The sequence below is a fragment of the Capsaspora owczarzaki genome (assembly GCF_000151315.2).
Source record: "Capsaspora owczarzaki ATCC 30864 unplaced genomic scaffold supercont2.6, whole genome shotgun sequence".
Lineage (NCBI taxonomy): Eukaryota > Filasterea > Ministeriida > Capsasporidae > Capsaspora > Capsaspora owczarzaki.
Genome location: NW_011887297.1, coordinates 1,100,034 through 1,127,735, shown reverse-complemented (window position 1 = coordinate 1,127,735; position 27,702 = coordinate 1,100,034). Strand labels below are relative to the sequence as shown.

Genomic DNA, 27,702 nt, shown 5'->3' with positions numbered 1-27,702 from the left:
AGTCTTCAGCAATGTGCGTGGCATTGTCGCTCGAGGCGCGACGACGAATGGAGCGGCCTGCGCCAATCACGGGCGAATCCGTCGTCATGGAGGACGGATCGTCCGGAACGGGTTCCTCGCGCTGCATGCGGGCAAGCATGCCGTTGTCGCCTTTCGGGTGCAGCACAATGCGCTCGCTCAGCTCTTCGGTCGGGACTTTGACCTGCGGCTCCGACGGGCGACGGCGGAAGAACGACCAGCCTGGCGCCGACGGCGACGCTGCCGAGCTGACCGCCGGGGTGGCCAGAGGACTGTCGTAGATGCCACGCTCGCGGTTGTGGGGGTCGAAGGGAGCCATTCGGTCATTCGCGATGGGAACATGCTCGTACGCGCCGACCACGGCGTTCTCATTTTCCCGCCCGGACATGGGTGCCGGGTTTCCCGTCGACCAATGGTCCCAGCGCTCCTGCTCGTGCGTGTCAACCATGACATGCTCCTGGGACGGCCTGCGACCGCGGAAGATCCAGCCGAGCCAGCCGCTGCTTGGCTTTTCCTGGAGTTGCACCGGCACGTCTTTTAATTCGGAAGGAAAACGCTGCTCGGTGCCAATCGCCGTGGCCTCTTGGGATTTGGTCGTCACGTCCGACGGCGCAGGGCCAAACGGCGTTTCAATGGGGCGTTCGATTTGCGGCACTGATGTGTGTGATTGGCAAGCGAGAAAAAACAAGTATGGCAGTGGGTCGGGAGGAGGGGGATGGTGTCGAGATAAAAACACAAAACACAAAAGCAAATTGCGAACATGAGATGACGATTTCGACGGCAACAAAATTCCAATCTCTGTCACCACGTACTTTTGTTTGGAGATTTGCTTGGAGAGAGATTTTTATTGACTGGCCAACGCTACGAAAAAGGAAGTGCACCTTTTGAAACCCAAGAAAAACTTCCGGACACTGTACTGTAGTTTGTGTGTGTGCTCCAGTTTGTGGCACTTGAAGTAAAGTCACAAAAGGGGTGTATGATTGGCTTTAGACATATGGGGCAATTACAGTGCTCGAAAAACGATGGGCAAGCAAGAAAAAAAAAGTAGCTCAAGACCACACTTTCAACACACCGTCGCGGCCGCCGCTAAAGATGAACGGATGAGGAAGCTCGGTAAAAGCCAAGTCGTTGATGCCGTCTAGGTGGTTGACAGCTGGGGATCCTGTGCCGCGCGCAGTGGCGGGCTGCGTTCCAGTGCCTGCGGCTGGCGGCGGAGGGTAGTACTCGTGGAAGACATTCACGTCGCCCGCTGCGAAGGCGCTGTACGATGGTCGGGGCTGGAGGTCGGTCAGCATGCGCGAGCCACGGGGGTGCTCCAGATCCCAAAGACGCAGCCGGCGATCAGTGCCTGCAGAGACAACAAAGCTGCGGTAAGCAGGACACAGCAAGGCCGTCGTGCTGTCCGTGTACTTTGAGGTCATCTGAACGTGCAGGTCGTCCAGCCCGAGATCGTGGATCGGGTCGGCGGCGTTGTTGGCGGGGAAGACCAACTAGGTTGAGAACCAAGACCAAATTGCGAACAAAACAAGGCACAAAGTCAGTGCACGGCAAAAAAGTCACATGATTCAAATCGTAGCATTGACGGCTCGCTCGGCAGCCCACCCCGGTCCTCCACTTCTTACTGATGCTCGCTCTTTCAACAAACAAAAATCTCAAAAACAACCACACGATCTCCCAAACCAAAAAACAAAACAAAACAAAAAAGCTCAAAACAAAACTCACAGGCTTGGTGCCGAGGGTCATGGTCGTGGAAGGAGTCATGTTGGGAGCGGTCGGCGCAGGTCCGTCGGGCGATACTGGCAAGGGCGGTGGGGGCATGGCGAAAATTTGGGTGCAAACGCCGCGCTCAACATCCCAAGTGGCAAATTCGCCGCCACTGCCAGAAGTGGACGCCAGCACGAGCGGCAAGCGATACTTGTTCGGGTAGTTGGAGAGACGAACGACTGGCTTTCGTGCAGGATGCAGCCAAGACTTGACTGGCAACTGGAATCGCAAGTCCCAGCAGTCAAAGTAGCCTCGCGTTGTTCCAAGCATGAGCCAGTTTCGAGAGGGATCGACGATGAACGAGGAAATCAACCCTGTACCACATTGACACAAGTATCCACCAGCCGTGAGAGTGAGCGCAAGGCACATAGCGAGTCGGTGCTCAAAGGAGAAACCAAAAAAAAAAAAGCGCGCCAATTTCCAACCATGAGTGCGGTCATTCTTGAGCTTCCAAGTGTTGCGGTCACAGCGCAAGTCCCATCCGTAAATGTTTCCGGAAACAGTTGCGTAGGCAAGTGTGGATTGAGCATCTGAGGGAAAAAAACCAGAAACCAATCAGGGAACGCCGAAAAAACAAAAAAACGAGTGGCAAAAGCAAAATGGATGCGTACCAGCTTCGTAATGCATCAAATCCACCACAGCGCCTTCTTCCTTGACATCAAGGCTGCGCAGGTACAAGGGCGCAAAGCCATTGTACTTGGCAATATTGGCTCCGGCAGTGGAAGCGCTTGTCGACTCGACGCTGGAAGAAAAAAAATAGAACGAGGCGGTCAGAAACAAATCGCAGCGAAGCGTCCCCCCCCCCACAAATACACCAAGAAAAAACAAAATAAAATAAAACACCAGCAGGACCGAAAAAAAAACTCATACCGGAAGACGTGGAGGGTGCCATTATCAGAAGCACTTGCAATACTGTGGGAGTTTTCGCACGTCGTGATCGCTTTGATGTGTCCGCCTGTCCAAGAGCGGATTGCATCAACGACGCATGAGACCCATGAGGTCCACGAACACACATACACAAACACAAAAGACCGCCGGACAATACGCTACCTTGCCGGGAGTAGGTTAATCGCGAACGGTTGGTGACATGGCGCTCCAGGCGCTCCGTATCCCACACCTTGACAGTGCCGTCGTCCGAGCAGGAGGCAAAGAACTGATTGTCTGGCGAAACGACAATTCGGTTGATGCTCGCCCGATGCTCGTGGAAATGAGCGACGAGAATACCTAAGACCACCACGGCACGAGAGGGAGCGTGAGCACACACGCGCAAAATGTTGATTCCGGCAAGGCCAAGAACAAACAAACCTTGTGGAGTCCAGCTAGCGTTCGAAGATGGGAGTCCAGGAGGAAACGCCGACAACCCAGCATGACCCAAGGCCGTCGACGTGGCCGAAGAGGCGGTAACGGTGGCTGAGCGCGACTTGGTCGTTACTGGCGCCGGTTCCATCTTGACGAGAGGCATTCCAGGCGGGTAGACGGAGGATGCGTCGCCGAGGTCTGAGCCGAAAGAAAATAAAATTAAAACCACATGGAATCAACATCGCAGTTCCTTCCCGCACATCCGACAAACCCCCCCCCCTCCAAAAAAAAAACACCAACAATAAACAAACAGAAGAAACAAAACGACTCACTCTGTTGCCACGTTGGGAATCGTTCTTGCAACTGGCGATCGACCAGCTTCCACAAGTCGGCTGCAGAAAGTATTCCCACAGAGTTAGACACATCACGATGGAGTCATAGTGTCAGTTGCAAAACTAGACAAAAAAAAGCAATGCTCGCTTACAATGACGTGTGCGGTCCAGCTGCAAGTCTGGTGCCGAATGGAGGTTCTCGGCAGCAAGCTTGCGCTGGTACGCTTCCGTTTCGGCGGACGAGGGCTGGGGTGGGGAAAGAGTTGCTTGGCGCTGTTGGGTGACTTTGGCCTCCGACTGCGCGTAGGTTGGCAGCTCGTTGCCACCACCGCCCAACGTGGGCCCTGCGCCAGACTTGCCGCTCAGCATGACCGATCGCGGGCGCGGCGCATACCCGCCTCCAGGAGCAGGAGACAATGGGCGGGGATGCATTGCGGCGCCCGGTGGCGAGCCGGACAATCCCTCTGCAGTGTACGGTGGCGGAGGAGACATGGCGCGAGCGCCTGCAGCCGCCTGTTGCTGCTGTTGTTGCTGTTGTTGCTGCTGTTGCTGTTGCGAACGACCACCACCAAACATGAGCTGCCACTCTTCGTTGACATGCACGCTGGAGGTCGCCTGAGAGCGGCTCGTGCGCGGGGATGCCGGACCGGTCGACAAAGTTGGTGCAGCCCCCATCTCGGGCGCGGACGAGCCACTGCCAGAAAACGCATGCGCCCCCTTGAAGCCTGCAGCGTTGCCACCGTTCTGCCTGCTCGACTCGAGCACAGCTCGCAGGTCAATTTGCTGCACTTGGACGGGCGGGTCCAAGTCCTCCAGGTTGGCAAACCCAGTCTGCAACTTCACCAAGGCCGAGTCGACAGAGCCAGGACTGGACTCGCTGGGCTCGCTCGAAAGCAACTTGGACGGGTCCAGGAAGGATCCGTCTGGGACGTGGTTGAAGTTCATGCCGAGATTCAGCAGTCGACGGCGGCGATGGGCAATAATCTCGGTGAGAATGAGAATCTTTTCTTGGTCGCTGTCGGTCATTCCGAGCGATTGCAAACGTGTAAACAACTCTCGCTGCTGCTCCATCACATGGGCGGGCAGGCTGGGCGCATCAGCCGCAAGTCCATCCATTGGCACGGCGGCAACACTGCCCGTGCGTGAGTGGTCTCGACTGCCAGATGATCCGCGCAAAAAGGCGGTCTGTGCACTCTCGCCAGGCGCAGCTGCAGCGTCACCGACGAACGACCCCGAACGGCTCGAGCTGCGAACAGCATCGGGACGCGTTGGCACTGCGCCAGACTGCGACATGAGTCGGCCACCGCGTGTGCGGCTGGCAGTCGCATCATCTGCACGCTTGCGTTGGCGTTTCGAGCGCTCATCGACGAGGTAGGCAAAGAAGGCGCCAATATCCGGGATGGCCGTCACAAAATCAAACACGGCGCGCTTCAGCGGCTTGCGCAGCACCTCCAGCAGAGCCAGGTCGCTGTCTAGATTGGTGAGTTCGCGATGGCGAATGTATGGACGCAACGTGGGCAGCAGAATGCAGGTGAACTCGGCGAGCGTAAAGCTGCGGGCCGAGGCCACAATGAACGACACGGTCGAATACCGAATCCAAATGTTGGGGTGGAAGAGCAACGGCGCAGACTCGTGGATGAGCGAGAGCACAGTCGAGCGCTGGAAGAGCCCGACCTCGGCCAGCGTGCCCAGGGCGCTGAGAGCGCGCTCGGTGACAAACTCCTCCTCGTCGTGGAAGCCTCGAGAGAAGAGCGGCAGAATGTACTGCTTGAGTCCCACACCGCCAACATAGGTTGCGACGGCAACGATGCTGTCAAAGAAGGCAGCTCGCAAGCGCCAGTCACGGGCATTGAGGTAGGTGAGAATGTGGGTCAGCAAAAAGTCCACAGCCTTTTGCCGTCCGAAAAAGATGCAGAGACGCCCAACGTCCGAAAGCATGGCGCGGCGCACGAGAAGCGTCGGGTCTGCCACGATCGTGTCCAACATGCCGCGGAAGGTCGCGTGAAGCTCCTGCAGTTCCTTGTCGTACGAGCGCTGGTACGGCATGGAAGTGTTGACAATGTGGTCCTCTCCAAGCGGCTGGCCATAAGGTGCCGCCGTGGTCGGAGTGGAGGCACCTTGCTTGGCGCCCGACGACAGAGACTGGCTGCGCGGGCGAGGGTTGGACGGTGTGCCTGATGGCGTAGGCGTGGCGGTGCCACTCGCAGAAGAATCCTCCGACAGCGACGCAGACATGGTCAAAGCCGTCCGCAAGAGACTGGGAGCTGCACCAGTCTCGCGCTGAGCGGACGATGGCGTGGCAGGGGTCATGGCGCCACTGCCGCTACCGCCGGCGCCGCCCGTGACTCCAGATTCCGCTGCTGCGGCTGCTGCTGCTGCGTCCAACAAACCACCGTTGTTGTTGTTGTCCGCAACATCGTCAGAATCAAAGTCGCTCGCAGGATCGATATAGGCAGTCGGGTCTGGACGAGCTTGCGACAGCTCCAAGAAACGCAGGGCGGCTTCAGACAGCAACGCGACATTTTCGGCGCAGGCAACGCGAACGGAGACCTCGGGATCGTTCACAAACTCCTTGACGCTGGGGAGAAAATACTCGGGGAAGAGGTTGGAGTCGGATGGCGAAACATGGCTCACCCACCCAACCAGCTTGGTGAGGTTTCGCAGCGCAGACACGCGCACCATCGGGGACGGATCCTGCAACAGGTGTGTCATGAATGGCAGAATGCGCTCGATGCGGCACTCGTCAGTGACAACACCGCCCAGCTTGATGAGCATGTGCAGAGCATCAAGACGAGAAGAGGCATGCTTGAGCGAGCGAATGCAGGAGGTGATGACAGAGACCAGAATGACCACCATCTGGCTATCCTGCGTGGGTGCCCGTGCATTGCGCTGTTGACCAAGCAGAGAGTCGTCAACGGCGTCCGCGTCGTCGTCATCGTCGCCATCGTCGTCGTCGTCGTCGCTTGGCGCCGTGATGGTCGGGTCTTCGGTCAACGTTGTCGAAGCCGTCCGATCTTCCTCTGCAATCGAAGCACTCAGGTTGCTTTGCGATTTGGATGGCGTCGGTGGCTTTCGCGAGGCTGCAAGACCGGCGCGTCCGCTGGCTTGGTGAACATCAAAGCCAATGCTGGCGCTGTTGGAGCGGACAATCCCGGGCTCGATTTCAGAATTGAGCTGTTGCGAGGCACTTGCTGGTGGTTTTGGGGGCCGAGAAGCCTGCTGCTGGAGTTGTTGTTGCTGCTGTAGTTGTTGTTGTTGTTGTTGTTGTTGCTGCTGCTGCTGCTGCTGCTGCTGCTGTCTTTGAGAAGATCCTGCTGGTTTGGACATCTTGGTCGTCCCTTCCATGCCCAAAACGCTCGACACAGAGCCGCGCCGACTTGACGAAGGCGACACGCGGCCCGTGTGAGCAAGCTCAAACTGCGACATGAGGTGTTTGAACTGCTTTCGAAGCAGGAAAATGGTGTCGTCGGGTTGGTGCTTCAAGCACAGCTCAGCGACAATATGGTGCAACTGGTCGAATTGAGGAGGGAAGACTCGGTTGCGCCACTGCTGCAGATAACCTTGCGCAGTGCTGCGCTTGGTAGGGTCGACTTGGAGCATGTGGCGGATGAGCGCCACTGCGTCCGGATCGTCAATGCGCGCCAGCATTGGAGAAATATCGTACGTGCCTTTCCGATAGGCAAGCAGCTGCGAGAGATCGAAAATGTGCCGCCCTTCAAGGAAGAGCTCGGCCACCACGCAGCCGAGCGAGAAAACATCCATCGCCGCAGTCAAGTCTCCCTCGGTGCAGACATCCGCGGTGGAGTCGGTTTTGTCGGGTGAGTAGAATCGCTCGGGCGCAATATAGCAAGAGCGACGGCCCGACGTGTCAAAGAAAAAGGAGAAGGCTGCAGGGTTGTCGTCGGGCAGGAATGCCGGCTTGAATGGGGCAAAGTCGACAAGGAAGGCCCAGTTCCAGCTCGTCACCACCACATTCTCTGTCTTGATATCACCATGAAACAGGTCTCGCTCGTGACACAGCGCGAGGCCCTTCAGCAGCTGGTACACGAGCCATTTCTTTTCGATTGCGCCGAGGAACGGACGCGTGCTAATCCGGTCGTATAGCGTGGTCAAAAAGTACTGCCGGACCAAGAATCCTGCATTGGCAGTCTCGTACCATTTTGTATATGGGATTGCGTTGTGGTTGCCTCGGAGGCGCTTGGAGATGACTGATTTGGGAACAGAAGGCGAAAACAACCAAACTTTTGTGAGGGAACCACCACCAATCTCACCCCGTTGCTCCTGGTTTTTTTTGTTCCTCGCTTACCATCCATCTGCACATTGTATTTCGCCAAGGAGAGACTTGGCGCCATCTTTGTGAACACTTTGGTGACATGATCCAAGCCTTGAAATTTGGTGCGCGTCGTTTTCATAAAGCGCGTGCTGACCAAGCTATTGAACAAACAAAAGCCAACCCACCAGATCAAACCCAACACGACCAAGGTGAGCAACAATCCGCACTCACTCATTGTCTGCGCTTTTCCTTCGTGGATGTGGATGTGAGTGAGTGAGTGAGTGAGTGGTCGTGCAGCCAAATTGAATTGGCTGGACATTGTTCGTTCCGATGAGGCCGGTGCTGTTTGTCCGGCTTCGATCTCAATACAAGCTGAGAACGAGCAACAGGGCAACATTGGAAGCCTCGCGTTCCAGCAACAGCAATGAATGCAATGCAATGGAAAAAAGCGTACAAAAAAAAAAAAAAAAAAAAAAAAAAAAGAAATTGGGGCAAATGCATTGTGCTTTGCATTGGTGGTTCAAGCCAAGCGGTTTTCAAGAAAGGAGGCGAGTTTGCTCGAGCGATGGCAGGAGTGGCTGAAGTGCTGGGTGCTGGGCGACACAGGGGGCAGGGGAAGCGGCAGGGGTCGGGAGGGAAGAGGAGGACCGGCTTCAGTGACACAAACCTCGAGACAAACTCTGGCTGGTCGGGGAGCTCGGTGAGCAGCTGCTCCACGCCGACAATGGGTCCGGACGCAGCAGTCGAGACCTGATTGCCCATTTGTGCGATTGCGGGCAAGGGCGGGGGGGGGTGTTTGCAGCTGTCTTTTGAAGGGAGGCGGAAAGGGTCGGAGTTAGGAAAGCTGGAGTGTGTGGAGTGAAAGGACTGGTCGGATCCAACTCTATGGAGAACTATAAGCAGAAGAGGAACAAGAAGAACAAGAACAAAAACAAAGAAGAAGCCTGCAAATCAAAGGGGGGGAGGGAAAGGATTGGCTGGATTCAGCCATAACGGACCTTCACCTCCCTTTTTGCCCTTTCCCTTTGCCCTTCCCATTTCCACACGAGGTCAAGTCAGATCACAAATGCATTCACAGAGAAGAAGGCTGATCTCCCACGTCGGTCACCGCACTCTTACTTTGTCAGATTTGTCAGCTTGTCAGATGAAATTGGTGCTGGTCGTCATCGCCGCTGTCATCACGCTCGCGCTCAACCCAGGCGCGGCAACAGCTGCGTCGCTTCATGGCATGCTGCCGCAGCGGCAAGCAGCCGACCCGCCGGGCGCCTTCCAGGTCCTGCTCACTGGCTTTGGCCCGTTCATGAACTACACAACCAACCCGTCGCAGCTCGTCGCCGAGGCCCTCCACGACCAGTGCGCACAGTTCCGCGCAGACAATGTCGTCAAGCACGACTATGCAGTGTGCTTCCGGACCATGGTGCTGCCGGTGGCCGACAACGGCTCGGTCGCGGTGGCCAGCTACCTGTCCAAGTTCACCGAAGCGACGGCCGACCGCATCCCGTACGATGTCATCATTCATATGGGCCTTGAAGATGCTGCCAAGGGCCTGCTCTTTGAGACGATAGGCTTCAACCAGCGCGCAAACGCCTCCACGCCCGGTCCCATCCAGCCCGGCGGTCCGACCCTGCTCCCAACCACAGTCAACCTGGGCCATGTGCGCATCCCCGAGCTGTACTCGCTGGCTGAGCGTCGGCTGGGACGGCCGCTGGCGACAGACGCCGCGCTCAAGGTGAATCCGACCCGCTTCAGCGCCAACGACACGACCGAGGCCTGGTCGCGCGATGCAGGCACCTTCTACTGCAATGAGACGCTGTATCGGACCCTGTACCAGCTGCGCTCGCGCAATCTGTGCCGCTCGCCGGCATTCGCGCTCATCCCAGCCATGTTTGTTCACCTGCCCGAACTCACCGTCATGTCCACCGATGCTGCCTCGAGCTTGATCACCGAGCTTGCCGGCAAGCTTGCTCTTCCTCTTGCACAGGGTGTCTGCAGCGTGGTGGCTTGAGTGCCGTGCGTGTGAAGAATGTGTAGAATGTGTAGAATTGAAAGTTGGCAGATTTTTTTTTTTTCCTCTGAGCAACTCAAACCGAGGGTCACTTTTTGAGCGTGTTTCTTCTTTGTTTTTGCATTATTCCGTTTCTCGGACACAGTATCATCCCATCCACTTACACCGAAGTGGATCAGTCTTTTGTACTTTTGTAAGATGCATTTGTTGATCAAAATACTGAGTCCCTCTCTCGCTCTCTCTCTCTCTCTCTCTCTTCCGTTGCGTTTCTACTTGGGATTTGCAATGCACCTTACACACTCACACACACACACTCACACACACACACACATCCACATCCCAAACCCCGTCAAGACGCGTGTCTCTTTGCGTGTCTCCTTGCCGCTATTGCTGAAGCGGGTGTCCTTTCGCCTTTTTTCTTCTTCTTTTTGATGCTTCTTCTTCTTTCTCTCTTTGCTGCCCGCCCTCCCCGATTTCACTGCTCTCTCTCTCTCTCTCTCTCTCTCTCTCTCTCTCTTTCTCTCTCTCTTCCATTGTTTTCGTCTCCCTCTTCTTCATCTCCCAATAAGCCAATCTTCCCCTCTATCTTTCTCCCTCCAAAAAAGATTTTGTTCCCCAACAAGTTTTCACGTGGAGATTTTTTTTTTTTTTTTTTTTTTTTTTTTTTTTTTTTTTTTTTTTTTTGGGCTTTCTGATCTTCTTTGTTTCACTTCTTTTGCCTTTTTTTTTTTTTTTTTTTTTTTTTTTTTTTGTAACCCTTGCTTTGCTTTGCTTCTTTTTTCCCCCGCTTCTGGGCTCGTTACCGCATTGCTCCTCTCAGTCTTGAAAGCTGTACTTTTAGCCACAGTTGAACAACTTGAACAAAAGCGGGTGTGAAAACCTCCGCTCACTCACCTGCTTCGCTCCCCCCCCCTTGTCCACACAGACCCGCCCTTCATCAACACCGTCGCAATGTCTCGCTCGCAGGCCTCCGCGCCCGTGTCTGCGGTCGCAGCGGCAGCGGCAGCGGCTCCGCGTCTGTCGACGCCTGTCTCGATTGTGATTGCTGTGCTCGTCACACTGCTCGCACTCGCGCTGTACTCGCCCCCGGTCGCCTCGCTCGTCATTGGCCTGCTCTTCAACATTGTCGGCGCTGTGGCCATCGTGCTGTATACCATCAAGCGCGTCCGCTGGCTGCGCATCCGCGTTCTCCGTCTGCTGCTCAGCCACACTGGCTGGGCGTACAACCCCTCCGCCCTGACCTCGCAGATTCTCCTCGGCCTTGTCGGACTCTTTGGCGGCAACAAGCCTCGCCTCTGGGAGCTGCAGTCCACCCTGCCTGCGCTGCCCGTGCCCCCGCTCCACCAGACCGTCGACAAGTACCTCAAGTCCGTCCGACCGCTGCTCAACGACCAAGAGTACGCCACCACCAAGAAGCTGGCCGACGATTTCATCCGCATTGGCGGCGACGGCGAGCGTCTCCAGAACATGCTGCTCGCCCACCGTGACGCCGAGGTTGCCAAGGGCACGAGCTGGCTGTGGACGTGGTGGGAGCAGATTGTCTACCTGAGCGGCCGCGATCCCCTGCCCATCTACTCGAACTGGTATGGCCTCGACCGCATCGACCCCGTGCTGACCTCGCAAGTGGGCCGCGCTGCCAACGCCATTGTTGCCCTCCTCAAGTTCAAGCGCATGATTGACACCCAAAGCCTTGCGCCCAACCGCGTGCAGGAGACTGTTCCGCTCTGCATGCACCAGTACTCTCGCATTTTCGGCACGGTGCGCATCCCCGAGGACCCTGTTGACCGACTGGTCGTTCACTCAAAGTCCAAGCACATTGTGGTCATGTGCAACAATGCCATCTACCGCGTGGACGTCTTCCACGACGAAGGCCATGGCGTTGCCCAGCTCTCCGCCCACGAACTCCGTGTCCAACTCGGCCGCATCATCGACCTCCAGACCCAGTCCTCGAGCGTCCCCTCCGACTCGAGCGAGCCCGTTGCCATCCTCACCAGCCAAAACCGCAGCGTCTGGGCCAAGCAGCGCCAAGAGCTCATCGCCATGGACAAGATCAACAAGGAGAGCATCGAGGTCATCGAGTCCGCGCTGTTTGTCGTTGTGCTCGACACCAACGAGCCCGCCCCCGAAACCGTCGAGGAACTTTCGTACGAGGGTTTGCACCACCACGGCCGTGGCTACTGGTTTGACAAGAACCTGAACATTATCTTTTTCAAGAACGGCCGCCACTCGATGAATGTGGACCATACGTGAGTCGTCAGGAGAGAGAGGGGGGGAGAGGGGGAGAAAGAGAGAGTGTGTGTCTGTGACAGATAGGTGGAGCCCGCGCTGACTCCGTTATTATGTGTGTGCGCGCCCCTGTTCCACTTTTTGTTGTTGCAGCTGGTCGGATGCCTCCGTCATGGTGCACGTCATGGACTTTGTTTACTCTGTCGAGAGCACGGCCGACCATTGGACTCCGGATGTGACGGATGTCGCCGACAATGCGCTTGCACCCCCGACCCGTCTGCACTGGCACCTGACGCCCTTGATGCGCGCGACGATTGCTGAAGCCCACAGTGACTACATGAAGACTGTTGTTCCCATGATTGATTTGGAGGTATGCGTTCGTTGCTTGTTTGCGTTCAACCCGTTTTTCTTGTGCGCATTTTGAGCATTTTGAGCAGCTTACTCACGACATTCGGACGCTTGCATCGTCGCATCCAGGTGCTCAAGTTCCAAGTCTTCGGCAAGGACGTGATCAAGAAGATTGGCGTGAGCCCCGATGCGTTTGTCCAGATGGCCATCCAGCTCGCCTTCTTCCGCATGCACAACGAGCCGTGCTTGACGTACGAAAGCGCCGCCACGGTCCGCTTCAACCATGGTCGCACCGAAACCGTGCGCTCGTGCTCGATCGAATCCAAGCGCTTTGTCGATGCCATGCAAGCCTCGGGCGTTTCCTCTGAAAAGAAGGTCGGAGGCCCGTTTGTGTTTTCTCAATCCTAGGGTTGTCGTGTTGGTTTGTCGGCTCATTTTTTTTTTACGTTTTTCTCCGTATTGTACGATATCAATGCAGCTCGAGCTCCTGCGTGCTGCCTGCAAGAGCCACGTCAAGTTCATGCGCGCGGCCACCAACGGCGATGGCATCGACCGTCACCTTCTTGGCCTTCGCATCTTGGCCCGCGGTGCTGGCATCGACTCGCCCTTCTTGGCCGACAAGGTGAGTTGCTCTTTTGGTGTGCTTGATGTGACTGAGTAGATTGGAAGGCGTTCGATTGGCTCACTGCATCGTTTTCATTGACTGCTCATTGCTGTTTTTTTATTTTTTATTTATTTTTTTGAATTCCAGGCCATGTCCCTTCCCTTCCGTCTCTCGACCAGCCAGACACCTGCCCTGCGCATGCTTGGCGGTGGCTTTGCTCCCCTTGTTGCCAACGGTTACGGCTGCTCGTACATTGTGGACGACTTCCGCATCTGGGCGCATCTTTCGTGCTTTGCCGCAAACCCTGAAACCGAGTACGTGTGAACTGCGACCATTGCATGGAACACTTTTGGCAAAGAAAAGCTTGTGTGCGTGGGCAGATGATTTCTAACCCGCTGGTTGTCATTTTGTTGCACTTGCTTGCCTCGCAGCGTCAAAAAGTTCTCTCAGCTCCTGCGCAGCAGTCTGCTGGACATTTATGAGGTTTGCCGTTCTGATCCCAACTTGGAAAAGCTGCTGAGCACGCGCACCTACCGCATGTTGCGCTCGCAGTAAACATTCCGTGTGTCACAAAATAAACACAAAATGCGCTCCAAGCTCCAATGTCTCGCTTTGCATGAACTGCAAATCAGCTGAACCTGGTTGCGATACGTGTGTACAGGATTTGTTAGAGTGTCGGATATTCAAGTTGAAAAGGTCGAAAAGAAAGATAAAAAAAAAATGTACGGTCCGGTATTGTGAGGTCAAGTCAACGCAAACGTGTTGCTACTCCCACACACCCACCGAGCCGATTCGCCACTGGCGTGCTCTTCTTACGCACTACGGCCTGGACAACCAATGCACGATGCGGGTTTTCCGCAGTCATGAGCCGGTGTTGCCTCAGGTGCTTTTTTTGCGCAAGGACTTCCTGAAGAGCCAAACAACCAAAAAGCCGCGATCTGGCTGTGCGCGTCGGTCGCGTTCGTTCGTGCGAGTGCGTGTCGTGTCTGCGTGCGAGCTCAAATGCGTCGGAGCGCCAAGAGCAGCAAGTAAAGGGGGTGACAGACTGGTTTCAAAGGGCCTGCTTTCCACATGGTGATTCAGAATTTGACGCCGCTTCCATTTTGGGTCGGCGTTTGCCGCCATCGAACCGCGTTGTTGTGCCTTTTGCCAGCCCTTTTATCCTTCTACATGAATTGTTGATTCGCCTTGTGGCAGATGAGCCGAGTGTGAAAACACACGTGTGGTGTGTGTATCTTGATCATGGCTCTGAAATGAAAGATTTTCAAAGACTTTTCTCGTTCTCCAGCAATCACTCCAACGCCGTTTCTAGCCATGCGTCACATCGGCATCACACGACACTGTATTGCTTACTGCTTTTGCTAACGTTGCAGCAAAAAACGCAAAGTCAAAATGTCTCGGCCAAAAAAAAAAAAAAAAAAAAACTCAGTCTTTCCCGTTTCCCAATCGCCCCATTGTTTGAAACCATGGCATCGCTGTGCCTACTCCGGGCTCGCGTGGCACTCTGCGGACAGAGCTACACTTGCGCGCCTTCGATCTCTGGCCGTGTTGGTGTTGCGGCTGTGACTGGCTTCGGATTGCAGCCAGCTTCGAGCTCAACGTCGATCGCCCGCTCGCTGTCCTCGTCTGCGACTGGATGGCTGCCTGCCGCTGCCGCTGTCGCACGCCCAGGGTCGAGCTGGATGAATGCTCGAGTCACACTCCCCGCGATGGCGAGCAAGCCTCTCGCACAGTCCCACTCACGCGGACTGTCGCTTGCCGCACGGTCGCTTGCTGCCGAAAAGCCAGCCAGCGCCACCTCCTCCACCTCCACCTCCGGCCCAGACGCAGCGACGTCGGCAAAGCCACCAAAGGAAGAAAGCAGATTCCGTCGCTTTGTGCGCGAGTACGGTCGCGTCGGTCTTGTCACCCTGATCGCCATTGATCTCGTCACTTACGCTGCAGTTTATGCGGCGCTGAGCTTTGGCGTCGACATCCCCGCAGTGTTTGACTATCTGGGCATTGAGCATGCGTGGTTCAACCCCAACGCAGGCCAGTTTGTTGTGGCGTACGCCGTCTACAAGGTCACCGCGCCACTCCGTTGGGGCTTTGCTCTGGGCGTCACTCCTGCGATTGTCTCCAAGCTCCGAAGCATGGGCTGGATTGAAACCCCGCCTCCGTCTCCGCCCTCGCCCCCTTCCAGCTCGTAATTGGACATTCCGTCGATGGTGAAGGGCGGTTTTTTCTGAATTTGGCTGAATTTGTCGGGATTGTTGCTGTAGCTCAATTTTTTTTTATTTGGAAAAATCAAAGCATGACATTTTTTTTGTTTTCAAAGCCGGCATGTTGGCACACAGAAAGCTGCTGTTTGTTGATCATTGGTTTGCGTGTTTTGTTTTCGTTTTTTTTGCACTTCGATCTACATCGTATCACTTTCAGTCCGAGAGAGAGTGATGAACGGAGAAGGCAACACCAAAACGAGCTCCAACAACAAAGATATCACAGTCAGCACAAACACATCGAGCGACCGTCGGTAGGGTCGACATCAAAAAGATACGCATAATTGGAGGAAACAGACAAGAAAAAGCCTTTGCGGGGAAGCCGCTCAATTAAAAAAGGAGTTGTAAACAGTGCTGATTTCAGCCGATTTGTCAGCGAAGAGCAACGCGAACGTGAGCCAACCAGTCGCGCTGCGAGGAGCCCAAGTAGTCCTCTTGGCATCGCATCAGCTCGAATCGTGCGAAATGGGCGTACTTTGGCACAGGCGGGGTGTAAGGGGCATTGGGTGGAAGCACACGCGCTGTCGCGGTTCCAGTTTCCGGATCAACAGATCGAACAGACCGGGGGCTGGGGCTGCTTGGAGCGCCAGTGCGAGGATCATACGCATTGTATCCAAGGGCAGCTCCGGCTTGAGCTGAAGGCTGCTTTTCCGGCGGCGGAACATCGGGCTGTTCCAGTCCAATTCGTTGGCGCCAGCGCAAGGACTGAACAACGTGCGCCGCATTTCCAACGAGCGCGTCAAGCGTGGTTTCCACCGGGCTGAAGATGCGATACTTGTTGAAGCTGAGCAACTCAATCACGGTGGAAACAGCGGCGGTAGTCGTGCGCTGCACTTGGCCATTGTCATTGTTCAGATATCCCACAAGCTTGTGCATTTTCGAGTCAAGCAGCATGTGTGCGAGGGACGTTGCGCAGACGCCTGCCGCGACAGAAACGCCGCTCCGCAAAAGCGAGAGCACCAACTCGACATCTTCAGCAGTGCTGATGGAATCCAGCACGACATGTTGGCTGCCTGACTCTCGCACCGACGCTTCGACTGCTTGATCCCGGCTGCGGTGCTTGAGGTTCGAGCCATCCAAATGAATGCAATTTCGGGCCGACTCTGAAACGACCACACTGGAGGTGGGTTGCCCGGTATATTCGTCCACATAAACAGTCGTATGCGCCTTGGCGGCGGACTTGCTATGGGTGGGACAAGCGTCCACATCCACAAACACAGTCGGCGCATCGGGAGACTTGCTCCAAAAGTCGCGAATGGAGCGCAAGAGCGCCGACTTTCCTGCGCGACGGCCGCCAACAACGAGCACGCCCACCGCTCTATTTCCGCGAGAAAATGCCACAGAGGAAGGCTGGGACGCCGACAACTGGGGAGCAGGGACCAAGAGATCGGCAATCAGACCGCTCAGTGCAGGGTAGTCGTCGTAGCACGCAATCAGCGACATGGAGCTCGAGGTGTGGTGAACAAGACGAAGGTGAGGCTCGTCATGCCACTGCTCGTCACCTGGGTTATTAGCTGCATGCCCATGTCGATAGAGATATCCAGGCTGGGACACTGCTGCTGTGTTTTGCCGACGCGAAGCCATCTCTTGAGTGTGATGATCCACCATACGCTGGATTTCTTGCAGATTGGCTGCTGAAATCACAGGTCCGGTCTGTGAACGATGGCTTTTGTCTTCGACAACAAGCGGGTGTCCAACCACCAGAGTCATACGGAGAGGCAGGGTCAGCCCGTCGCCGCTGTAAGCGGACGGCGGGAACGTTTGCAACAAGAACTGTCGAATGCTCGCGGGCATGAGGTTGGCCGCCAAGCCGAGATAGGCCAGTCGGCGTCGAGGCGGAGGCGGTAACTCGTCCGCTGCAGCGTTCGCCTGTGCGGTGTACTCCAGGTTTCCCGATGCCGACATGGACAACGCGAATGTCGTGTTCAAGGCACGACCACCGGGCACTTGAACGATCACCGACTTGGCAGAAGTGGAAGGAGCGGCGGGATGTTCAAAGTCATTTGAAGAGTGTCCTCCGTTCGCCAAGGAGGATGCAGCGCCACCAACGGCAGAAATGGATGCCGCCGAGCTGCTGCTGCTGCTGCTGCTGCTTGCCCGCGCGGCAGCGGGTGACGCGCCGTTGAGCTTCGAGGCAATAGGCCCACCGAGGTGGTTTGGTGCGTTCACCCACAGCTGCGAGGTCGCATCATCAGTGCAGGCAAGAATGCCTTGCCGGATCATATCACGGGCACGGAGCAAGTGAAGCGTGTCGTACGCAGCGTAGACAATGCTGTCACGGTCGAGCGGACGACGCTGCCAGAGGTGCTTTTCGGTGCGGAAACGAGCGGCGAAGGTCGCCTTGAGAGGGTTGGTGGGAAGCGCCAGTTGCTCGAAAAGAGCGTTCAAGCCGACGCGGGCAGGGACATTGGCACCGGTTCCCGACGGAACCAGAGCCACGCCAGCCTCGTTGTGCACCAGCTGCCGCAAGCTCTGCAGAATCGCATACTCGGCCTGGGTGTCGGCATAGTTATGGACAGCGGCGATGCCAGTGGAGCGCGTGAGCAACGCAACATCCTTGCGCGCGTCATGGAAAACCTTGACAATGGTCTGCCGCGCAAGAAGCACACCGAGCGGCGCAATAATGCTCGCAGGGGCACAATCGCTCAAAAGATCGAGCAGATACACCACACCATTGACATGCGTTGGCGTGGCAGGGGCGGCGATCTGAACGAGGCTGAGCCGCTCTTCTTCTTGACCGGGCTGCCCGTCGCCAATCCACTCGCAATCCACCGCGACGCGGTCGACAGAATGAAGCACTTGGAAGGCAGCGGCTGCGGATGCCACGGTGGAGACTACAAACACGGGAATGCCGTCGAGAAACTCAAAGAAACCGAGCTGACGTGAGTGCGCGGCGTCCTGTTGTGGCTCGGCAGTGGTTCGAGAAGCGGAAGCGGAAGCGGCGTGCGGCTGCGGTACTGCTGCAGCTTGAGGAGCGCTATTGAGTGGCAACGCCGGATGGAACTCGTGCGATGCTGCACGCGACCCTTTCGGTGCGGGAGGCGCCGCGGCCGCGGCCGCGCCTTTCACGGTCGTCGAAATCGGAACCCGAGAAGCCGAATCATCGATGACCTTTGAAGCACTGACAGGACTCGAGCCCGCTGCTCCTGCTGCTGCTCCTGCTCCTGCTCCTGCTGCTCCTGCTGCGGGAGATGGGCTCGTTGACGCAAGTGGTTGCGCGAGAGCTTGGCTGCCGGGCGCAGGGTGCACCACAGAAGCGATCGGCTGCTGGGGAGGCTGTTGGGGAAGCGGAGGCGGGTCATTGGCAGGATGGCGGTAGTAAATCCCAGGCCGCTCAGTGAAAGCAAAACTGGAGCCTTTCGCGTTGACAAACTGGCCGAGCGATCGGTAGACACGCGCAATGTAATGCTTGAGGTCTGCTGGCATGGCGCCGTAGACGACATTCGTGTGGGCCTCGAATGCGGCTCCGGGACGATGTTGCAGTGAGAGGCCGAGGAACAGGTGCATGCGCACATGCTTGTCGAGCTCCGTGTCGGGGTTCCGCGCGGTTGCTGCTGATGCTGGAACGGGTGTATCACTCAGGACGGTGGCATCTTCAGGGAGCCGTTCGGGTTGCAACCGTGGCGAAGCAGCACCTCCAGCCGCAACACCTCCAGCCGCAGCCGACGACTTGGCAAGGGTGGCGGACTGGACGACGGCAGCACGCGATGCACGAGGTGCAGCGCGTCGGAAGACGCCTGGCCGGTTTTCCACAAACTCAAATCCGGACGACTTGTGCATAATGAACTTGGCCAGCGAGTGGTAGGTGGACTCGATGCCACGGTGGAGCGCGCTCGTCAAATACGGCCGCAACAAGCGCAGGCTGGACTCGCCCGGAACGTCACCAGGTAGCGAGTCAACAGCAAATGCAAGCAGCGTGCGAGCTTGGTTCTCGATCGAGCCAACGAGCTGCGGTGGTGTCACTGGCTGCCCAGCAGCGTCGGGAGTTGGAGAAGTTGCCCGCGAAGACGTCGAGGAGGAAGACGACGCGCGAAATTGGGTAGGGGAGAACAAGTCTGGCACGGGCTGCTGCTGCTGCTGCTGGGCTTGTTGCATCGTTCGTGCGGCAGCCTTGAGCGGTGATGGTGTTCCTGGTGCGCCGAGGGGCGCCTCGCCACCCTGCAGCGGCTTCTTGCTCACAAACTTGTTGGCGGCGCTCGTTTCGTCAACGATTTTCATGGATGGCACGCCGTCCGATGCAATGCCAATCATCTCCTTGCCTCCGCGGTTTGGAAACAGAATGAACAGTGCTGGGTATGCGAGGACAAAGTCGCGGAACGAAGCGCACGAGTCCTTGACGAGCTTGGCCAGCTCGCGATGCGGAGCAAATGCCCCGCCTGCCTCGGCGCGACCGTGGATGCGATGCGGGCGGCGCTCGAGCCACGTCTTGAGGACTTGGGCAGCGTGGTCCAGCTGCAGGCGCTGGGCCTCGGAGACCTGCCGCTGGGCAGCGGGAAGGACTACTGGCGACGAGGAAGTAATAGTCTGGCTCGGCGGCTGCGAAGCTGCAGCAAAGACGACGGGTTCCGAGTAGTCCAGCCCCAGAGCGTCGACGGCACCCATCGTCACAGTGTCAGCATCGGCATCGGCGTCGGCACTAGCATTCGCAGTTGGACTCGTCAGCAGCAGTTCGGGGGATGCCAAGTCACCGTCGTCGTCAATGGACGGGAGCGCGATGAGCTCGCCATCCGACTGGCTCTGGCTCTGGCTATGGCTCTGGCTCTGGCTCTGGCTCTGGTGGTGGAGGTGGCTCTGGCGGGTAATGTCGTTGCTGCTGTTGCTGTTGCTGCTGTTGTTGTTGTTGTGAGCAGCGGCAGAGGCTGCAGCAAAAGGCAGTCCCTTCAGCCGCTCAGTTGCTGCCGGCGAACCCAGCCAGTCGTCGTTCAGGCTTTCAAAGATGCTCAGGTCGTCAGCAGTCAGTCGGTCGCCCGCCTTCGTCCAGCCTTCCGCGCCATCGTCGCCAAGCAACAGATGCTCGTCGTCCATGATGCTGCTCTTCGATGCTCGTCGTCCATGATGCTGCTCTTCGAAATAGCACAAAAAAAAAAAAAAAAAAAAAAAAAAAAAAAAAAAAAAACTCAGAAAACTCAGAAAACTCAGAAAACTCAGAAAACTCAGAAAACTCAGAAAACTCAGAAAACTCAGAAACGACGAAAAAATTGTATTCAAAACCTTTATTTTGTTGTTTCAAAAGCGAGTTTCGTTGTTGTTGCAGTCATTTCGTATTTGTTATTGAAGGCAGAATGAGCGAAGTCAAGGACGCGATCGAGGACATTGCGGCTGGCAGCGTTGGCGGCGTGTGCATGGTGATTGCAGGCCATCCGCTGGACACGCTCAAGGTCAGTGCACGCCAGCCCATAAAGACATCGATTTCCCTGTTTCCAGAGGCGGGAGAGGTGATGGAGGAGGAGGGGGGTTGCATCATGGTTGAATCAATCGATGAACTGAGGTTGATCCGTTCTGCCCCCCCCCCGCCAAAACCACCACCATCCGTGACTTGTCGATAGGAGAGTGAATTAGCGCGTTAGTGAGTTTGTGAGTGAGCCAGGAGAGAGAGGCTGAATGACAGAGTGACTGTTGATGCGACCGACTCAGTGAGATAGCCACAAAAAAGCCTGCTCCTCGTGCTTGTTGGAAATCTTCGCCCATACGTCGCATCACCTAAACGTCCAATCTCAAACAGCAACAGCAACAGCAACAGCAGCAGCAGCAGCAACCACAGATCTGTGCAGCTTACCTTTTGTCTGATAACGGAACTTTGTCACTGAACTTGAGACTGTGGTTGTGGTTTTGACTGGTGGCAGGTTCGCATGCAGACGTCGGGCACTCCAGGCGCACCTCAGTTCACGAGCACGATGGACTGCCTGCGCCAGACCATCAAGAACGAGGGTGTAAGTTACCATGCGTGCTTTTGCTCTTGTATTGTGAAGCAGCGTTGTGTGATCCGAGTGCGCGGTTCTGTGTGCGGTCTGAGCGAGGTGAAACACAAACGCCCCTTGACTCCTCAGTGCCTCGAGACCGCACGCGTTGTCTTTGTTATTTGTGCGCTGTTGTGTTGTGTGCTGAGTGGGTGGTGGGGGACTAGGTCTTATGCTCACCAAGTAGCATGTGGTTTGCATGGATGTTGCTAGTTCTGGGGTCTGTACAAGGGCGTCGCATCACCGCTGGTCGGTGTCGCAGCCATGAATGCTACGCTCTTCTGCGCCTACGGAGCGATCAAGTATACTCTTAACGACAACAAGGTGAGACATTGTCGTGTCTAATAAAACTGCGACAGTGCAGCAATCTCACTTATATTTCATTTGATTGTTTCGCTTCTTTTTTTTCGCAGCCACACGGTGAAAAGCAGTTGCCCATCCTGCGCATGCTGCTGGCCGGTGCCGAAACGGGTGCTGTGGTCGCCCTGGTCGAGTCGCCCGTCGATTTGATCAAGGCCAAGATGCAAACGCAGTACGGCTCGGGCTCGACCGCCCAGTACAAGAGCACGTTCGACTGCCTGCGTCAAGTCACCTCACAGTTTGGCATTCGCGGTGTCTACCAAGGTCTCGGCGCCACTCTTCTCCGTAACGTGCCTGCCAACACCATGTACTTTGGTGTTTACGAGCAAGCACGTCGTGAGGTAGGCGTTGAAGATCTGTGCCGATATTTTGCGACAATCACTCACTCTGAGGCTTTTTCGTTTGCTTCTTCTGCTTCTTCTGCTTCTGTTTCTTCTGCTTCTGCTTCTTCTTCCTCTTCTCTCTCTCTCTCTCTCTCTCTCTCTCTCTCTCTCTCTCTCTCTCTCTCTCTCTCTCTCTCTCTCTCTCTCTCTCTCTCTCTCTCTCTCTCTTTCTCTCTTGTTACATTGTACATGCAGTTTGCCAATGGCAACTGGAACAACGTGGACAAGCTGACGCCGCTGCAAGGCTTTGCTGCTGGTGGCTTGGCTGGTATTGCCTATTGGATTGGTACCTACCCGCTTGATGCCATCAAGTCCAAGATGCAGACCGATGCCAGCGATCGCTCCAAGCGTTTGTATTCGTACGTAATCCAATCGATTTCTGATCGTGTGTTGCATGTTGTGGGGGGGATTTAGCTCCTCTGGAACTCACAACCACGCTTTTTTTGCAGGTCGATTGCGGACTGCGTCAAGCAAACGTACCGCACCTCAGGCATCAACGGCTTCTACAAGGGCTTTGGCGTTTGCATGTTGCGTGCCTTCCCGGCAAATGGTAAGCGCTGGGTTTTCCAGGCAATCGAGGGTTTTTGGTGATGACTTTGGTGGCATTTCTCTCACACCAAAGTACGACTACGGTGTGCTGTTGACTGTGTCTGGAATCGCAGGTGCTTGCTTCTTGGGCTACGAGACAGCCAAGAAGTTCCTGGTTTCATCCGAACACTAAGCCCTTTTTGTTTGTTTGGGTTTGTTTTTTCGTGTGTGAAAATGACAACAATGCAAATCCATAAATCTTGTTTTATTTGTATGCACCAAACCTGCACTTTAATAGTCTCAGTCTCTATTCTTCTTGTTACCCTCGGCCATGTCGGCAATGGAAGTGCTCGTGAACGATCGCACTGGTCGGAAGGCTCGCATCAAGTGCAAGTACGTCTCCCACCTCACTCCGGACCCTCCGACCGACAAACAACAAAAGGGGGGAGCTGGAGGGAAGGTTTATGTTGTGCTTTTTGCCTGTCTGTGTGCGTTGGAATGGCTCGCCTGGATGGCTCGAGCGCGTTGCGAAAGACGTGCGCCACACACTCACTCGTCCACCATTGTTGCCCCGGTCTCGGTCTCGGTCTGTTTCCAGCTCGGATGACACGATTGGCGATCTCAAGAAGCTCATTGCAGCGCAGATTGGCACCCAAGCCGACCGCATCGTGCTCAAGAAATGGTAACGCGATGCAATGGAAATGCAATGGAAACGCAATGGAAGTGCAAGTACACTCACTCTGGGGCTCCGATAGGAATAGCATTCTCAAAAACCAAATCATGCTGCAAGATTGTATGTAGAGTGTGAATCCAACGGCGGGTTTTGAGTTTGCTGCATGGCTTACTCACTTGTTCGACTGCTTGCAAACTACAGACGAAATCTCAGATGGACAAAGTCTCGAGTTATATTACAGCTAGTGCAAGAAAAGAAAAGTACATCTTGATGGTTGGAGAGCGATGCATCACATGCCTGTCAACGAGCGAAAACGGACAACAATCACGCATTACAGATCCAATCACTTTGATTCAGTGCTGCGGATGGTGGGCATGACCATGCTGCTCGTGTGCATGACTGTGATGTTGGTGGAGCGTTGGGCTTTGAGCGGCATCTGGTGGTGAACCTGCAGGGACCGAGGGAGCAGACTGGGGATTGCCAGCCCAGCCACACTCGCAATTGGCCTTCCAAGACGTGCCGCCGTCGTCGTAGACTTCCTTCTTCCAGATGGGCACGGTGGCCTTGAGCTCGTCGATACCATACCGCATGGCGGTGATTCCGTTGGACCGGTGTGGCGACGAAACGGCAATAATGACGCTCGCCTCTCCAACGGGCACGAGGCCGATGCGATGCAGCAATGACACCTTGGTGGCGCTATGTGGAGGCTGTAATAGCGTGCGGCCAATCTTGCGCATCTCTTTTTCGGCCATGGAGGGATAGGCTTCGTACTCTAGCCGAACGACCTTTCGCCCTGGAGCGCACACATCACGGAAGATTTCGAAAAGAAAAGCAATGAGCGCAAAAGGTCCGTTGCCACCACACGGTGCATTCAACACTCCAAACAAGCGCAAATAGTCGTACCGTTGAAAGTGTCGCGAGTCGTGCCAACAAAGAGCGAAACGGCGCCGCAACTGTCGTCCTGGGTGAAACGCATTGCCATCATCACATCGAGCGGGTCGGCCGTGATCAGTGTCTGAATGCGATCGTCCTCGTCCGTTGTAATAACTGCGGCCATGGTTGAAAGAAAGAAAGAGAGAGCGGGAGAGAGAGAGGGAGAGAACAAGTGATGGCAGAGGCTGGTGTGGTGCTTTTAGCCTCCGGACAAGGGCGGGATGACTGCGAGCTCGTCGCCTGCACTCAGCGAGATGGATGATTCTAGATCGGCGTACTCTTCGTTGACTGCGAGGATGACCGAGTTTGACACTGGCTGCAATCTGCAATCCATGTGTGATGAGACGTGTTGTGTGAGGCGACAAAAACGAGAGACGCGGCCCGAGCAAATGCGCAGTGCTTACGCTGGGAAGCAGGCGATGACTTGAGCAAGGACGTGTCGCGCAGTGACAGTCGCGGTAGGATGCAGATTGAGACGCAGGACGGCCGACGACAGACCAACCAGCTCGCGACTCTTGGCAAAGAACAAGACGGTGACCTGTCATATCGTGCATCATAGTGTTGGGCATCGTGTTCATTGAGAGTCAATGTTCCCTTTGTGTTGGGTTTGGGGTTTGCACAGTCCAAGTGTGCTTCGTTCCTGACGTACTGTTGCTGGAGATGGAGTTGAGGAAGACGAAGACAAAGAAGGGTCGAAACGCTCAAGCAGAGGGAGTGAAGCCGGGTTCATGGGCCAAAAGAAAGGACTGAGATCGTCAGCTGGCTCAGACACGACAGACAGCATGACAAGCAAGCGCAGGTGGATCATCAGATTGTGAGTGAAAGAGTAAATCTAAGAACTTGGTTTTCGCATTGCAAAGAAGAGCAGCAGCACAGCTTCCATCGCATCGCACTTGTTTTCTCATTTCACTCGACCGATTCCTATGATATGAGTTGGGGGGGGGGTTATTGCTGCATATTAATACATTATATTGTTGTTTCACTCTCAACATCTCAGTCCAAACAAAACCAAAACACTCCGCACTTCAAAGCGGAGCATTTTCCATCTCTTCGTTTCAAACCCATTCACTGCATCTCAACTCAACATTTGCTGACCTTCCATCCAACGAATGGCATCGACAGTGACGACGCCCGAGCCCGCCACGACCGCCGCCGCCGCCGCCGCCGCTGTGATCTCTGGCGACAGCTCGTCCATCACCAAACCCGTCCTCAGCCAAGAGCAGGTCAAGCACGTCCTCGCGACCTACTTTGGCATCCAGGCCGAGCTGCTCAAAGAGTTCCCTTCGTACGACGATCTCAACTACTTTGTCCGCGGCGTCGGCGTCGTCGTCGAGTCTGCGTCGCCGGCGTTGGCTCAGATCGAGAATGGCGCCTCGCACGAGTACGTCCTCAAGATCAACAACTGCGGCGAAGATCGCCATGCGCTGGACTTGCAGAACAAGGCCATGATGCATCTGCGCTCGCTCAAGTGCCCTGCGCCGCCAGTGATGCCCAGCCTGGTGAATGGCGGCGCCGTCATGTTTGAAATCAACCCGTCCACTCTGGCGCTGGAGCCGACAACTACAACTGAAAGCGCGTCGTCGCCGGCATCACTGCCTGTGCGTTTGCTGGGGTTTGTGCCAGGAACATTGCTGTATGAAATCAAGCCGCACGCAGCGCACTACGAGGCCGTTGGCCGGTTTGTCGCGACCATGGCAGACGCGTTCGACACGTTCGACCACCCCGCCGCCACCCGCGATTTCATGTGGGACTTGCGACATGCTCCGCGCTTCCGAAAGCACCTCGAGCTCGTCAAGCTGCCCGAGCGACACGCGATTGCGCAGTCCATCCTGGATGCCTTCGATGCCACAGTTGGTCCGCTCATGACCGAGGCGTGGGCCAATCCTCCGGCCCTCGACGCCGAGACCGGGTTGCGCATTGGCATCATCCACGGCGACTGCAACGACCACAACATTCTTGTCGCGCAAGAGCCGCCGCAGGTCATTGGCATCATCGATTTCGGCGATGTTGTGCGGTCTCACCTCGTCTTTGATGTGGCAATCGCTGCAGCCTACTGCGTTCTCGACCAAAGCGATCCCGTTGCCGTGGCGGCCAGTGTACTCTCCGGCTATCTTGCCAAGCGCTCGCTCAATCGCACCGAGCTGGAGGTGTTTGGCCTGCTGCTATGTGTTCGACTCGCCATGTCCGTGTTGATGTCCGCCCGCAAGCAAATCATGTATCCCGACGACGAGTATCTCCGAGTCACCGAACGTCCGGCCTGGGCTGCATTGACCTGGATTTTCAGCCGGCCAGGCGGGCTTGCTGCCTTTTCCAACGACGTGTGCTCGCGTGCCCAGCAGGCACAGGTTTGATCGTGCGACCAAGAAGCGGGGCTCAGAAAGCGACATTGTGCTTACCAGGGCAGGGCAGGGAGGTTTTGGATGTTGTGGGATTTGTACAGTATTGCGAACTGGGTATTGGAACGAGGGCCCCTTTGATTGAAAATGCGTGTAGATATTGGGGGTTGGACACCCGAGAATGCAAATATCACGACTGCTGGAAATTGGAGGGACACTATCGTAAAATGCTCTGCAGGCTTTCATAAACCAGTCAATGTAAATCTATGGTTTGAGTTTTGGAAATGTTTGATTATTGGATCGCACGAAAAGAGCATTGGAAATGCGCAATCACTTTATGTCCGTGCACGAAAACGGCGTTGGAAATGAGCGTTCACCAACAGTGACTCTTGCAAGGATTATGTTCTTCACATCAACTACATCGACATTACAAAGTGCTCAAGCGGCGCGACTGGTCCAAAGCCAGCAGAATTGACAAATTTGTTGGGAGGGGTTTTTCTGTTCACTCGGTAACCTCCTCCCGCTGCAGGCACGGCGTCACATACGTCAAATTGATGTGGTTAATGGTGTTTTGACAGCCTTCAGGGGTTACGGCTGCAGTTGCTTGCCGGATGCGCTGCGAAACAGACTCGCCAGTTTCCAACGAGTGCTTCTTGAAGTCCGCCTTGACTGTGTTGAACACGTACTCGATGGGGTTGAGAAAAGACGAGTAGGCAGGCAAGAAGACCATGCAGTAGCCTCGCTCGGCGAAAAACTCGCGGACTTGCTCGGTTTTGTGGATGCGACAATTGTCGAGCACGATCCACGCCTTGTACCGCTTGTTTTGAGGGAAGCTCACACCAGGGTGCTCCTCGCTCTGCACGATATACTCGGAATTGTCGTTGCCCTCCTCTGCTTGATCTTGCTGGAACTCTGCTTGCGTCGGGTAGTACTCGTCGTCGTCGTCGTCGTCGTCGTCTTGGTGGCGGCGTTTGCGTCCACGGACAGGGGCTCTGGCGGCAGCTGCGCCCTGCTGGTTGTCATGGACGTTTTCAACTTGATGGCTATGATGAGCTTGCAGCTGTGAAGCAGAAGTAGCCAGCGTCGGGGCTGCGGAAGAGGATGCTGGAGCCGCCGCTGCACTGCTCGAACTCTGGGCGGCAGGCTCTTGGCTTTCAGCATCATTGTCCGCATCAATGTCTGAGGCGGCATCCTCGGCATCATCCTCCTCGATCATGTTTGCAGGTGGAACGTCCGGCTCGATGGGTTGCTCTGGGAGGTCCTTCGGGTCGACTCCGACCGCTTCGTCATCAACGAAGCCTTCTTGCTCCAGATGATCAAACAGCTTGCCCATGGCATCCTTGAAGACCGTGCCTTTGACGCCACCCATGCGTACATCCTTGAGAACGAGGCCTTGCATTCCGAT

General features: G+C 55.8%; 9 protein-coding genes across 9 annotated transcripts; 6 read left to right on the top strand and 3 right to left on the bottom strand.

Annotated features, from left to right (window-relative positions):
- Positions 1-981: 981 nt before the first annotated feature.
- On the bottom strand, positions 982-8,589 carry CAOG_04326 (hypothetical protein). The gene is made up of 11 exons (XM_004348104.2): positions 8,354-8,589; positions 7,720-7,844; positions 3,566-7,621; positions 3,414-3,473; positions 3,088-3,279; positions 2,833-3,006; positions 2,653-2,737; positions 2,394-2,524; positions 2,208-2,312; positions 1,741-2,096; positions 982-1,508 (listed from the first exon to the last, which is right to left on the bottom strand). The coding sequence occupies exons 1-11, from the start codon at positions 8,446-8,448 to the stop codon at positions 1,068-1,070; spliced, it is 5,820 nt and encodes a 1,939-aa protein (XP_004348154.2). The 5' UTR covers positions 8,449-8,589; the 3' UTR covers positions 982-1,067.
- Positions 8,590-8,765: 176 nt separating this feature from the next.
- On the top strand, positions 8,766-9,743 carry CAOG_04325 (hypothetical protein). The gene has a single exon (XM_004348103.2). It carries the CDS (start codon positions 8,831-8,833, stop codon positions 9,689-9,691), a length of 861 nt encoding a protein of 286 aa, XP_004348153.1. The 5' UTR covers positions 8,766-8,830; the 3' UTR covers positions 9,692-9,743.
- An 873-nt stretch (positions 9,744-10,616) lies between these two features.
- Positions 10,617-13,465, top strand: CAOG_04324 (hypothetical protein). The gene is made up of 6 exons (XM_004348102.2): positions 10,617-11,937; positions 12,071-12,287; positions 12,395-12,640; positions 12,744-12,887; positions 13,017-13,183; positions 13,301-13,465. Exons 1-6 carry the CDS (start codon positions 10,643-10,645, stop codon positions 13,422-13,424), a joined length of 2,193 nt encoding a protein of 730 aa, XP_004348152.1. The 5' UTR covers positions 10,617-10,642; the 3' UTR covers positions 13,425-13,465.
- Positions 13,466-14,305: 840 nt separating this feature from the next.
- CAOG_04323 (hypothetical protein) lies at positions 14,306-15,168 on the top strand. The gene has a single exon (XM_004348101.2). It carries the CDS (start codon positions 14,336-14,338, stop codon positions 15,056-15,058), a length of 723 nt encoding a protein of 240 aa, XP_004348151.1. The 5' UTR covers positions 14,306-14,335; the 3' UTR covers positions 15,059-15,168.
- A 331-nt stretch (positions 15,169-15,499) lies between these two features.
- On the bottom strand, positions 15,500-20,152 carry CAOG_04322 (hypothetical protein; the record flags this gene model as incomplete). The annotated part of the gene is made up of 1 exon (XM_004348100.2): positions 15,500-20,152. One exon carries the CDS (start codon positions 20,150-20,152, stop codon positions 15,500-15,502), a length of 4,653 nt encoding a protein of 1,550 aa, XP_004348150.2.
- A 240-nt stretch (positions 20,153-20,392) lies between these two features.
- Positions 20,393-22,633, top strand: CAOG_04321 (substrate carrier family protein). The gene is made up of 7 exons (XM_004348099.2): positions 20,393-20,505; positions 20,971-21,057; positions 21,298-21,408; positions 21,498-21,785; positions 22,023-22,186; positions 22,277-22,377; positions 22,490-22,633. Exons 1-7 carry the CDS (start codon positions 20,410-20,412, stop codon positions 22,546-22,548), a joined length of 906 nt encoding a protein of 301 aa, XP_004348149.1. The 5' UTR covers positions 20,393-20,409; the 3' UTR covers positions 22,549-22,633.
- A 31-nt stretch (positions 22,634-22,664) lies between these two features.
- CAOG_04320 (hypothetical protein) lies at positions 22,665-23,374 on the top strand. Its single transcript, XM_004348098.2, has 4 exons — positions 22,665-22,748; positions 22,954-23,037; positions 23,111-23,148; positions 23,230-23,374. Exons 1-4 carry the CDS (start codon positions 22,687-22,689, stop codon positions 23,271-23,273), a joined length of 228 nt encoding a protein of 75 aa, XP_004348148.1. The 5' UTR covers positions 22,665-22,686; the 3' UTR covers positions 23,274-23,374.
- Positions 23,375-23,381: 7 nt separating this feature from the next.
- CAOG_04319 (molybdenum cofactor synthesis protein 2 large subunit) lies at positions 23,382-24,691 on the bottom strand (the record flags this gene model as incomplete). The annotated part of the gene is made up of 5 exons (XM_004348097.1): positions 23,382-23,821; positions 23,932-24,075; positions 24,166-24,284; positions 24,366-24,499; positions 24,611-24,691. The coding sequence occupies 5 exons, from the start codon at positions 24,689-24,691 to the stop codon at positions 23,382-23,384; spliced, it is 918 nt and encodes a 305-aa protein (XP_004348147.1).
- A 265-nt stretch (positions 24,692-24,956) lies between these two features.
- Positions 24,957-26,612, top strand: CAOG_04318 (hypothetical protein). Its single transcript, XM_004348096.2, has one exon. The coding sequence runs from the start codon at positions 25,071-25,073 to the stop codon at positions 26,310-26,312; it is 1,242 nt and encodes a 413-aa protein (XP_004348146.1). The 5' UTR covers positions 24,957-25,070; the 3' UTR covers positions 26,313-26,612.
- The last annotated feature ends 1,090 nt before the right edge of the window (positions 26,613-27,702 follow it).